Source organism: Episyrphus balteatus, chromosome 1 (genome assembly GCF_945859705.1).
Source record: "Episyrphus balteatus chromosome 1, idEpiBalt1.1, whole genome shotgun sequence".
Taxonomy (NCBI): Eukaryota; Metazoa; Arthropoda; class Insecta; order Diptera; family Syrphidae; genus Episyrphus; species Episyrphus balteatus.
The window spans coordinates 2,969,743-2,983,304 of NC_079134.1; the positions used below are offsets into that span (position 1 = coordinate 2,969,743).

The following is a 13,562-nucleotide window of genomic DNA, read 5'->3' on the forward strand; positions in this document are numbered from 1 at the left end:
GTGCAAACTGTTGGGTAACCCATATACAATCTTATCAATGCATTGGACTTTTATGCATTCACTTAACTTTTAGAAGTCAAAAAGGAACAAAAAGGCGAGTCAATATCAATATATTGCCCTTGTGATATGGTTAGTAGAATACTTTTTTTACTTTGGTTTTTTTGAAGTGAAAACTTCTTTAGTATCGTAGTGATTTGAAACAAGATGAAACGAAAACGCGACACGACTTCAACTTGTTATAACTTTTTTGTTTTAATAGATAGATGAATGAAATTTGTACTGTAGATAGGTAAAATTATAATTGTACAAAATTTCAATTAATTTCACGTTCAAAATTCGGAGATAACGGTAAAAAGATGTTCTTTTCCAACACACGTTATATCGTTTGATCTAGTGCACATACAAATTTGATTTAACTTTAATACGGTATGCTAATAACCTTTTATTTGATATATCACACATAACGGTACGTGCTCTACAAGTTACACAATCTTAAATTGAAAAATACCTCAAAACACCTGCGGAGATCTGTTGCCAATGACCGGCCACCAGTGTAGGAAGTACCGTTATCTCAGTTCGAAATTTCGACATAGTTGGCTTAAAAAATTATTACTTTTTACTTGCGATATAGGTACTATATATCAAGTTATGCATTCGTACAAAAAAAAAAAGTTGAGATAACATTTTTCCATGACATTACGATGGTAGACAATGCCAAAAAAGTGGGTCCCGGAAGTCCGTCTGTCTGTCTGTCTGTATAAGGAGCTACAGCCTAAACGGATGGACCGATTGATGTCAAACCTGGTATGCAGCGTTATTTGGCGACTCTCCAGAGGGGTTTTTGGAATTAATTTTTTTGGACCAAAAATAACGGTACTTGTCATATACCGATTTTAGTAAAATTGAAATATCTTGAAAACGGCTCTAACGATTTTGTTTAAAAAATTCAAGTGTTAGTTCAAAGTTAAGGTCTATCTTCTAATGAAAAATTTTTTTTTTGAAAATCATTATTAACGGTACCTGCCATAGAACTGTTTTTTTTTTTTCAAATCCGATTATCTCCAAAACTGCTTATTCGATTTCAACGAAACTTTTTGTGAAAAAGCATTTATATAATTTAAATATAAGCCAAAAATAAAATTTTGAAAAAAAATAATTTTTGGATTTTTAAAAAAATTTTGAAAATTTTTTTTTGAAAAATCAAATTTTCGAAAACGGGACATTGAATTTTTTTGAAATTTTGTTTTTAGATGTTGATTAGTGATTTCTACAAAATGGCATTCCAATTTTATTTTTAAACTTTTTTTCCAAAAAATTATTTATAAAAAATTAGTTTTTTAAAAAACGGCTCTAACGATTTTGAAAATTTTTTTTCTAAAAATGCATATTAATATATCAATCAAACCGGCTTACTTGTTTTGGAGGGCAATTTAATTTCAGATTTTATTTTATTTTTTTTAAAAAACTAATTTTATTTTTTTTTTCCAAATTTCTATATAAAAAGTTTTAAAAATTTAAGCAACTTTAACTCTAAGAGCAAGTTCGTGCGACCCCAGTCGTGCATTTTATTTTTTGTAGGCATGGTAGAAATATGATTGAAGCGTCATATGAAAGGTGATATAATGTTTAGATTTTGTTGGTTTTTTTTTTTTGTTTTTGCAAGAAAAACGATTTTTCAAGGTTTCACTTCTACCACGTGTGAATTTGCACACATGATTTTTTTGCTATTGATTTACATTTAGGTAATAACTTTGTTTTATTTTCTAAAACAAAAACCAACTAATAATCAACTCCTAGTTATTTGCTCGCGAAACCAGGGGTTTCCAACCTTTTCTGCGTTACTTAAAAAATAGTTTCAAAAGGATTTTGGTATAAATTTTATCAATTTACAATAACCATATTCTGGGTAGAACAAAATTTGTTTCAGTAGTTTGAACCCACAAACTACAGTACAATACTTCTGGTGAAATACCGTCCCGTTTCGGTTGTTAGTAAATGCACAGTGAGTAGGTACTACTACCTACTCACTGAGTAGGCGAATTTGCGATGAAGGGTTTATCCTGAAAATTCCTGCCACTTGAACAATTCTGACTACAATTTGCTCGATTGGGAAATTGGCCAACACAGGCGAGTTATGTTTAATGCAGGGAAATAACTTCACGGGAACTACCTTCACAAAGGAAACAACTTCACGTACAGTGGGAAATAACTTCATTTTTAACTGGTGAAATGTGTTTCCACTGAATGTGGGAACCAATTCCACTTTGTGTGGAAACGAACTTTAGTGTGAAGTTTTTATCTGCTGAATGTGCAAAATAATTTCCCTTTTTTATACAGTATAGGCTGTTGTAATTTACTTTTGCATGCTTATATTTAAAAAAAATTGAGATGCTATTACAGCCAAAAAAATCAATTGTTGCAAAAACTTGGAAAAAAAAATGAAAATGAGAAATTAATGCCTTTCCCAAAGTTTTTGAAAGCCGTTTTACTTTATTTTCATTCCTGCCAACTTTTCAAAAATATGTAAGAATAACAAGAATACATTTAGTTTCAAAAAATTGAGTACCAATTTTGAGGTGTGAAAATAAAAAATTCACGTGAATTTAAATTTTGAAATGAAATCGTACAAATTTCAAAAAAAATGAAAAGTCAGTGAGGTTTAGGTTTATTAATTTGGGCTATTGTGAGTTTCCCTAGTTTAAACATGGGAACGAAAATGAATATGTACAGTTTTCCTCGGCATTTTTTGGCAGGCATCCTATTGGCAATAAATGTCCAGGGTAATTTACTTGCCATTTCATATGAATTTATGTTTACCGAAAATAAATTCCGAGGGAGATTCACTATTGAAAAATAGATTCCGAGGGAATGAATATTCCGAGGAAAACAAATTCTCCAGGATATAGGACTCAATATCCAGGGCCGGTTTTAAGGGGGGGGCAGCCTGGGCCGTCGCCCAGGGGCGCAAGAATTGAGGGGCGCCACAGGCGCCCCGAACTATTGAATTCTTTCCAATCGCTGTTTTATTTATTTTTACTTTCACAAGGCGCCCCAATTTTTTTCTATTTTACATTTTCAACGGCGCTCGTATTGTTTGTCCTAAACTTTTTGTAGAATGAAGGTGCCCCCCAATTTTGGATTAGTTTGTTTGGCTTCCGGAAGGACAATTGTGTCCAAAATCTTCGTTCATCTTTGAAGAACAAGGCGCCCCAATTTCTTTTGAAAGACTAAAGCAATCCTAATATTCCTCCAACCAATTTAATTTTGGCAAAGGCGCCCCTATATATAAATCACTAAATCATAGCTGGTAGTTTCCAGAAAACCCAAAATCCCGAAAAACCAAAATCCCGAAAACCCAAAACCCAGCCAAAAATTTACAGCTTCTCCATTTCTCATAAAAACTACGTTTGTGTGTGAGAATACAAAAATAGGTCTGTTCGTTGTCCTCCAGGGCACTCTAAGTCATGTCAATTAACTGTCAAAAAAATCAGAGTTTCTCGGGTTTTCATTTTACATCGAACACCTCAGAGCTTTAGTTTCTTCAGCGAACATCGAACAGAGAGGAAATAACTCTGGTTGAAAAAGGAGCTACAAAAAAAGCTTGACAACGAATTCGGAGCGACCCAGAGTGCCCTAGAGCTCACAACGAACAAACCTAATACCTTTAAAGGTATGTCGTTTTCGATTGGCGTCCGGAATCATTCAGAAGCCTGTTGCAAGTTTTTTATTCTCCTAGTGAAAAAAAAAAACAAAAAATTATTTTATTTTTCACCAATACAGATATTAAATTTCTGAACTGGGTGGAAGCGAATTTTTGTATTGGATTTCAGAATGAGTGAATCATTGAGTGATTCCAATCGAAAACGACATTAATGTACTTATAGGTCGTTTCAAATCAAAAGTCCTGACTCAGAGTTTATTTTCTCCCTTCCAATAAAAATGAGAACAAATAAACAAAAAACTCAATTTTATTGGCTCATTGCGACAAATCAACTCAAAAATAACAACAAATCATGCTTGTTTGAATGAAAGAAATGCTAGAGAAAAAAATAAGCAAACGAAAAATCTGAATTTGTTTATTAATGATTTCTATGGTGACGACTCCAAAATAATTGAAAAATAAAAATTGCCCAATTTTACAAATGAAAAGATGCGAATAGAATTTTAAGTTATGAATTGCTATCATATAAACTGGACATTTCTGGTCCATCTTCACCTAGTCCTATAACAATATTTTCGGCAAAGTTATCCCAACTGCCTTCAAATGATAAATTATTAAATAATTGTATGTTTTTTTGTATTGTCCACGGATATGGAGTGATGCAAGCCCGGGAGACTTGCCTCCGCTTTCTGAGGCTAACCCAGTGAATCTCACAGACGGATGAATTAATTAAAATAGGGATAACAAGAACTGTTCTTCATTATTTTATGGTAATTTTAGAAAAAGTTCAGCTGCCTCATAAATGCTTCCTTCCAGTAAGCGAATGAGTTTTTTTATTTTTGCTCAATTTTCCATGGGACTTTTGATTTGAAACGACCTATAGTTGAAAAGTTTTTGAAAAAATATTGTTCAAATAAAACCAACTGTATCTACTCTTTAAAAGTGTTTAAACAAAAAAAGTCAGAGATAAAGGTAAAATTGTCAATTGAGCCTAAATGACATAAATATTTAATTTTTTTTAAGTTAACCTTATGTACTCTAATAAACTGCACATTGTTAATAAATGCATTAGAGAGGTAAGACATAATCTGCTATTGCTTTTTTTCGTGATTTAAAAAATTTTTTTTTAAATGAATTTTTTTTTTTGAGAGGCGCCACTTGCAATTTTGCCCAGGGGCGCCGGTAGTGCTTAGACCGGCACTGTCAATATCAATATAATAATACAGATTATTTTTGAAAAATCAAAAATCAAAATTGAAACTACTTATTGAAAAACTATCGTTAAAAAATCTAGTACAATCGTTACTCTATATCTTTTATAAAACGTTTGCTTCAAAAATTCAAGTCGACATTACATATTTTTCAGCTTGATTCAGCTTGCATCGCCGAGAGCATTCCTTTGTTCTGGAACAGTCATACTTATTTAATAATTAAATTCGAAAATGTAATTGCTTTCTCCTTCAGAAAAATGTATTTTCGACTATACATACATACAAAACATAAAAAAAAATTGGAACTGCGAAACCAAAATTCTTAAAATTAAACTTGTTCAAAACAATTCAAATATACGAAAATTATTATTTTCTATCATTGGATTTCACATTTAAGATTATAACACATAGATAAAATTTATTTCCAAAGATCTACATCTACGTGACAACTGTTTTATTCAATATTGAAAATATTGAGCTGTCAACATTTATTCGAATGCAATTCGTCACAGTTTCACAGCATTGCAAACATAAGGTCTTTTGCTGTAGATTCCTGTGTGCATGAGTTTTTATATTGTCTACAGTTTACTGTAGACGTATCAAAGCAGATTAAGACCAGTATCAATCGATTCGTTACACTGATAGAAATCCATTAAAGCCAATCATTTGACATTAGGACACAAAATATGGTCACCAATACCACAGTGTTTGCTACCCATCTACAATTCAACCAGGCCATACAGAATGTTCAAAAAAAACACAGGACCTCCACAGAACATTTTCTCTAAGTGAAAGGACGCGTATCAAATCGGTCTCAGCTTGTTATCTTCATCTGCGATCGAGCAACAACAATAAGACCGACTGATGGTATACAACAAAAAAAATGCGACACAACAGAAGAAAAAAAAAAATAAATAAAAATTGATCCTTAATGTAATTGAACATCGAAAACAATGGTCTGTGGAAACTCTTTGTTTGGACACATTCGAATGAGAGAAACGAAAAAAAAAAAAAACGAAGTAAAAATAGAACCCGGAGTCTTGGCATGCAAGGATTCCCACCAGAGTCTGAGTTGCTTTATTTTTTAGCCTGTGTGTGTGTTTTCCTTATTAATTATCAATCGAATGCGGTAGCACAGTTCGGCAAGATTAAACGAAGCGGAGGTGGCAGAGCAGTAAAGGAACAATCAGCCGGGATCCTGGCAAGTCAAAGGTGAAAGAAGATAACTTACCCGCCCACTTTAGATGTATTTATTTATTTTTTCTTCACAGATTCCAAGTGAGTTTGGAAAAGGAAATTTGCAAAACACCGTGACATACGAATAAAGTAAGTTGTTCAGCAATAGCTAGGCCATAAGAGAGTTAAAGGATCATAGCCTGGACCAAAGGCACCGACACCGACACCGAATACGGTGGTCTCCGGTTTCAAAGGAGGCGAAGGCGACACTATCGACAAAACTAATTGATTTCAAACACCACCACGCAGCATTAAAGAGAGAGGGTGTTTCTTAAATCTGAAAAATATCTATTGGTCCTTTGGGTCCTTGCTTGCTAAAAAAATATAATAAAATAAAATTGAAAAATGAGCATATTTCCTTCGTTAGGCATGGTGTCCTGTTAGTTAGTGGATATTTTCCTTTTCCTACTCCATGCGTTTCCACAAAAGTGTCAAAAGGAAGAAATAAATTCAAATTATCCTGTGAACAACGTAATTATCGATACTAAGCAGTTAAATGTCCATGAACATTTCCATTTTCCAATAATGTGTCCTTTTTTTTTCTTTCAATATTCATGAGCAACTAGTGATTGGTGGTGATTGGTGTAAGCCACAAAGAAAACCAATCCTAATATTCGTCTCACCGCTGGACCACATTGAACGTAATAATTGAACATAATTTTGTACATTATTTCAAAAACCTACAAGGTTGCATTTTGGTCGAAATAACTATTTGAAGATTTTTGAAAATTCAATATACTCTTGCACAGCGCGCATAAACCAATTCGTTGCGGTCGCGAAGAAGGTCCCTTTTTGACACTTTTCCTTCATTGAATGCAATGAACGAGCAATGAATACAAAAAAATATAAATCGTTTAGTGAAGGTCTTGTAAATCCATCAGGCCATTAAGTGAAGGTCTCGTAAATTCATTATCCAAGTTGTAAATGGTGAACTATGGTGAAGCTAATAAAAGTCAGTTGTTTTCGAAAATCACCAATAACGTCTTTTTGAATGCATCCACAATGCGTGGCTGATTGCGTTTTTAAGGTTTTTTTTTCTTTTTGTTTCAATTTTGCTCTTAAGTTTTTGTTCAAGTAGAGGTTAGTGAAGTGAAGGATAATTTAAGGTTTTTGTGTGGAACGGTTTTAATTATTTGATTTTACTTAGCAATCTTAAAGCTATCCAACTCAGGTTTTTGTAAGATTCAACATCTGAAGGGTACATGAAAAAATTATTGATGTATTCGAGTTTGTTAAATCAAGGCAGTTTTTCACATCAAATCTGATGTAAAAATCTTAGCTCTAAATATTGTGGCAGTCAATTTCACAAAAACGGATAAATTTGAACTATTATCAGAGATGGCATCTGTCAGAGTTCTCTTTAAAGTATGAATTAAGTATCTAGAGCACAAAATTGTTGTCACGAATCATTTCCTGGGCTATTTAAATGATGTTTCGGAATCATTGACTGTAGTGAGATTTTCGTAGAAAAACGATTTACCAGAAAAAAAAGTTAAAGTTAAATAAAACTTCAGAGCTCTTTTAAATTTTCTAGTTTTTGCTTAAACAAAAAATATGACTATTTAAGTATTCTTAGGTGTACATTTATTCTGTTGAAATCGTTTAATAAAGTCAGAAAGAAGCTGAATTTGTGAGTTGTTCGAAAATGAGTGGTATGTTTATGTTTGACAAAAAGTACTTTAAGGAGTTACTTGAGACGAGAAAGTCTGAACATTTGGTTATTAATGAGGCAGGTCTGTCTGAACGTTTTGATTTTTATCCTGTAGGATCCTGGCCCATTTGCTACAAAATGTATGAATTTTGATACAATTAGTTAAGTGACCGTGTTCTGGTGCTGGTTGTTATAAATACCAACCGCCATGGCAATCTTTTGCCTAAAAGGAGTGACCGGATACTGTAATTTGAAATACTTAAGACATTTTCATTGATTGAAATGGTTGACAATGGTATTTTACTTCGTTTTATCGTAAAAGAGTTAAAAAAAATTGACTTTAGGCAAAATTCCAGTATCTTAGAGTTTCTAGAGTTTCAATATTTAATTTTCCTATTATCAAGTGGCCGGATACAAGTAACAGACCGAGTACTGGTACACCTTACCGACAAAATATTATATGGGTCAAAATCATGGATGTTGGAAATTCCGATGACCGAATTCTTAAAAAATCAACTTTGTTTTATACAAATTTCATGCTCAAATGTTCGCTTTAGCCATAATTTGTCGGCTCATAAGCGGGCAGAGCACAAAAATGTATATTTTTCAATTTACCGCAAAACCCCAAAAATTATTAGGTACTAGAAAAACGTTCCTCGAAATGGTGGTGATCTCTTCAAAACGACTTTAGGTTTAGGGGTCTAGAAATAGTATCAATTTGAATGATATATTTATTATACTAAGATAATAGGTCTTAAATAAATCAAATATAACTTTATTTCTTGGGGCAGAGACCGATTTCTACAAAAAAAAAAATGCTTTTATGCACCTCCGAAAAACTTGGGCCATAAGTAATTTTTTCTTTTGTTTTTGTTGTAACTTTTTTGATAAAATTGTTTATTACAGCCATACTTAGATAGGATACTGAGTGAAAATACCCAAAAAAAAAATGACGGAAATGACGTTCCCGGAAATGACGTTTTGACCTTAAGTTATTTTTATTTTTTATGTAACAAAGTAAAACGAAATATTTTTGAGATTATATTGTAATGGCCTCGATTTTTGATCATAGTATCACCAACAAATTTAAATTTCAATCCAGCTATACCCAAAAATAAGCGTTCCCGGAATGACGGTTAATTGATGTACAGTACTTAAAATGAAGCTTAAACTAGTTTCTAACATAGATTTTATATATTTATCCATAAAAAAAAGATGTGGAATGATAAATCTATAAAAAAATTAACTTTAAAAACTGCTCGCAGCACCCTTTTGTACGTTAGATGATTAAAATATTGATACATTAATAAATTTTAGTATTATGCGTCATTTTTCTTGGGAAAACTTTTATCAATGTATACAAAATAACAAAACTTAATCTTTTTGTAAGAGATGTACCAATTAATAAAGAGTATTGTGTATATGTATTGTTAAGAAAAGAAATACTCAAAAATAATTAACTTTTATGTGATTTTAAGCCATTTGATTTTCAGTTTTTGAGTTATGGACATGTCTGGGAACTCTTTTTTGGGTATATTAGATGCAATAAAAAAGAAATGGAAACTTTTCTAACCGAAACAAATATATTCTTAGATGCGTGCCAACTATTTTAATTGGTAAATGAGAAAAAAAGCTTTAAATAAATGTTATTTTGATTTAAAAAAAAATGCCTGGACATCAAAATTTCCACCTCCATGATTTTGACCCATATAACTTCGTCATTTTGGCCTGTCAGCAAAAAACAAAATTTTTTAACCATGTTTTGTTATTAGCAAATTTTGGTAATATATACATTATGTATCTATCCTTTGAAACCTGAATGCATATTATCTAAAATATGTACAAGAAACTAAAATTTTTTAAAATAGAAGAAACAAGAATTTTCGCCATAACTGAAGTTACCCTTTTTAGCCCTTAAATCCAGAATTTGGGAAAGTAATAAAATTTTTGTAGGTATTACTAACAACCTACGTGTCAGTGCGGCAAGCATAATATGGAACTTTTATTACAAAAATTTATTCCTGATGCTGCATGTATTTATCAGCGACTGTAAGAGTTAAACATATTCAAGGTTAAAAGACGGTGTTGACTCAAAACACAAGATTGATTTGCTAATTCTTGAAAAAAATCATCCTATTAAATATTGTTTCAAAATGCCTGAAATCTTAAAAAAAAACATCATATTTAAAATACATTTGGAAGAAGCTCAGAAGTTTCAACTAATATGGACAGAAAGAAACTTCAGAAAATTTATTCAAAAGAAACAATGTTTTTGGGAGAAAGAAATGATGAGACATCGGCATATCGAAAACAGATTTTTATGTTTTCACCCTAGTTTTATATTTGAGAAATGTTTGCTAATGTTTCGTCTGAAAATTATATCAAAATAAATGTATGGTTCCATAAAGACGACTTTGATTAAAGATAGGAATTTATAGTCATTTGGCAGAAAATCTTTATCTAATAGATAGACTATTATAGAGCTTTATGGATTCTTTTTAAGCACAAAAAAGAAGAGCTCGTTATACAAATCTTAGAAAAAAATAGATCCATGTCCAACATAAGATATTGTCTGAAGAAGGATTATATTAAAGGCTCAATAGAACATTATTAAAATCTTCGGATCCACTTTAGAGAACAGTAATCCATAACGAATATTTTAGAAAGAATTAGAATTTTAAAATGAAATAGTTTAATTTACAATGTTATAGGTACTTGTAAGGCCTTAAATGGGTAATAAAATGGTGTATTTATACCGATTTAATGATTTAAAAAACACCTTAAGCTTCATTTCACCATCAAATCATCGAATCTTCAAAAAATCTTCTCTCACCATCACACAATATCGACTTAAATTTATTATAATAAATTGAAAATGCCAAAACAATTTATCAACACAATTCAAATTTAAATTCTCCCCCCGCTAATGAGTTAAAATACCAAACTAAACGCACAACCAAAAACCCAAAAACCAAAAACGTTAATCAATTTCCATTTGTTTAATCAAAATATCACATCAACCCCAAATTAAGACATTATTTTGGGTATAAGATCTGAACCAAAAAAAAGACATGTTTTCTCGCCATACACAATTTCCATTCGTTACCTGAACCTTCCATAACAAAATATACCAACAACAAAAAAAAAAAAAAATTACAAAAACAGAAGCCCTAGTCAGTACAGCATTGCAGAGTAGAGATGAGACCCTCACCCTACCCTACCCTATACCAAATCATAATATCTGTGCAATGTACAAAATCTTTGTTGTCCGAACAAATACAAAACAACTCATCCTCATCCCCAAACTAGAACACATCATGAAAAAAAATAAAAAAAAAAATTAAAACAACAAAAACAAGGAAACGAGAAAAAGTCTACAAACAATACAAGCAATTCGTTGCACTGTTTGTCCAACAACCCTTGTTGCGAGGGATTTCTGTTTGCGAAACAATCGGACTCATGTCTGCATACAAATCCTCTACCCAAAGACACTGACTGACTAATCGACCAATCACATCAAGCCTCTCCATTCTCTACACTACGCCACCAAAACACAACAAAAACAAACAAAAAAAAAAAAAACAACCTCAGAACCGGATCGGTTCAACCTAGTCCGCATGGCCATGAATAGAAAATCCATGAGGAAGATTAGGGCGGAGTTACTGAGCCGTTGGTATAAATAGAGGAACATGCAGACTAACACAATCAGTTTCAAACAGTCTTTTAAGTTGTGAACAACGGTAACATTCCAAGTTCAGTGTTGATAAATTTATAAGAAAAAAAAAAAAAGATTTGTGTAGACTTTTTTTTAAGTGTGAAAATGGTTCAAAAAATGTCCGGTTTGGAGTATAAAACAAATTTCTCAATCGATGCAATTCTATCGAATAACGTTAAGAAGGAATGCCATCAGGAAGTGAGTGATGTGAAGAAAGAAAACGTGCTTGCGGCGAGTTTTTGCGACGGCGAATTAACTTCATCATCTGAGGATTTTGAACATCCATCGAGGACCAGCACACCTATGAGCAGTGTCGCCGAGTCACTATCATCGGGAGAAGATAAGATCGATGGGGAAAGTTGTGACGGCGATGGGGATGCCGATAGCGGCGATGATAAGAAAGATGGCGATGAAAAGAAGCCTCCATACAGTTATAACGCTTTGATCATGATGGCCATTCAAGATAGCCCCGAACAGCGACTGACTTTGAACGGGATCTATCAGTATCTCATGAACCGATTCCCATACTTTAAGATGAATAAGCGCGGATGGCAGAACTCAATCCGCCACAATCTGAGTCTCAACAAATGCTTTACCAAAATTCCCCGCAGCTACGACGACCCCGGCAAGGGCAACTACTGGATCTTGGACCCCAGCGCCGAAGAAGTGTTCATCGGAGAAACTACCGGCAAGTTGCGTCGCAAGAATCCTGGTGCAAACAGATCTAGATTGGCAGCCTACCGCCAAGCAGTCTTCTCTCCAATTCTCGGTGGTTATGGAGGTGCTCCACAATTCAGTGCATCTCCCTACAGCAACTATGTGGGAGCAGCAGCAGCTGCTGCCCTCTATCATCGCCTAGCCCCACCATCTTACCATGCTGGTTTTCCAGGACAAAATCCCTATCAAACAAACCCATATGCCATGTCAATGCAGCAAGCCACAATGAATCCCGCAGAAATGCTCCAGCGAATGCAATTCTTCAACAAATATGGAACCAGTTAAGCTATCCCGTGTATCCTCCTGGGAAGCCATTTTGAATGGCCTCGCATATAAAACCGAGGCCATATTGATGTGATCAGTGATCAGCCTTGTTGTGACAAAGTCGTGTAACTCATCCACCAAGTGGGAAACCTATACAAAACAAACGGGTCCAGATTCCAAATGACCGCGAGAGAGATATCAAACATGAATAAAAAGGGGGGCGTTCCAGTCCTAGTCCAGTGTTCACTCTGCAGGCGAGCCAGCGATGGGAACTCGAAGAGCAACAACAACAAAAAAACCAAAACAAAAATGTTACAAAACTTATCTTTTGTTTATTAATAAAAAAATTTATATTCAAATGAACATTATTTTGTGTATCGGCTTTTTTCTTTTGAAACTTATAGTTCACTGTTGGGTTGGCTGGTCTATATATTTCTTTCCACAGCGTTTTTTTTTTGTATCCACTATTGTAAGTGACATATCTAATGACAGATCCAGCTGCGCACTGGTTTCCTGCTGGGTCTTGATCTCTATATAGTTCGCAGTCAGTTAGCTCACAGGTAGAACAACCGAAATGATATTATGGGGTTGTTTTTTGTTTAAAATTTAATAGAAGACATCTATATCGGGTGAGGCGTCACCTTCGCCGCACTTTCTGACATCTCAATTTCTCATTTAGCGGCGGCACAATTTGTTTGATCCGAGGTGCGGTGCGGTACAACTTTAAGAGAGCTGATGGTCAGAAAGAAGGATGGATTTGTAATTTATTTGTTTATTTTAAAATATTCAGATCTCTTTTTTGTTGTTTAAATCTCTTTCAACGGACACGCCTTTGAATTCCAGCAAGTGCATTGGGATAGCGGACAATATCCCCAGACATTTTTAATTCCAATAGTTTTTAAAGCGATTAAGGCTGGTAAATACATTTTCAAATTAAAAAGAAAGACAAAAAAAACTTGCACTGGGGATTTGTTAGTTTAGTTAAGTAGATCATAACATTTGAAATAATTGTAATCTTTACACATCCTCTGGTACCTATTTTAAGCCAGATTAGAAGGAAGAAGATTTCCTGAATTGGATTCATTTCACAAATCCACTTATAACCAT

The 13,562-nt window shown here is 33.4% G+C and overlaps 1 protein-coding gene across 1 annotated transcript; it reads left to right on the forward strand.

Moving 5' to 3' along the window:
* Positions 1–11,479: 11,479 nt before the first annotated feature.
* On the forward strand, positions 11,480–12,823 carry LOC129907061 (fork head domain transcription factor slp1). The gene has a single exon (XM_055983102.1). It carries the CDS (start codon positions 11,580–11,582, stop codon positions 12,474–12,476), a length of 897 nt encoding a protein of 298 aa, XP_055839077.1. The 5' UTR covers positions 11,480–11,579; the 3' UTR covers positions 12,477–12,823.
* The last annotated feature ends 739 nt before the right edge of the window (positions 12,824–13,562 follow it).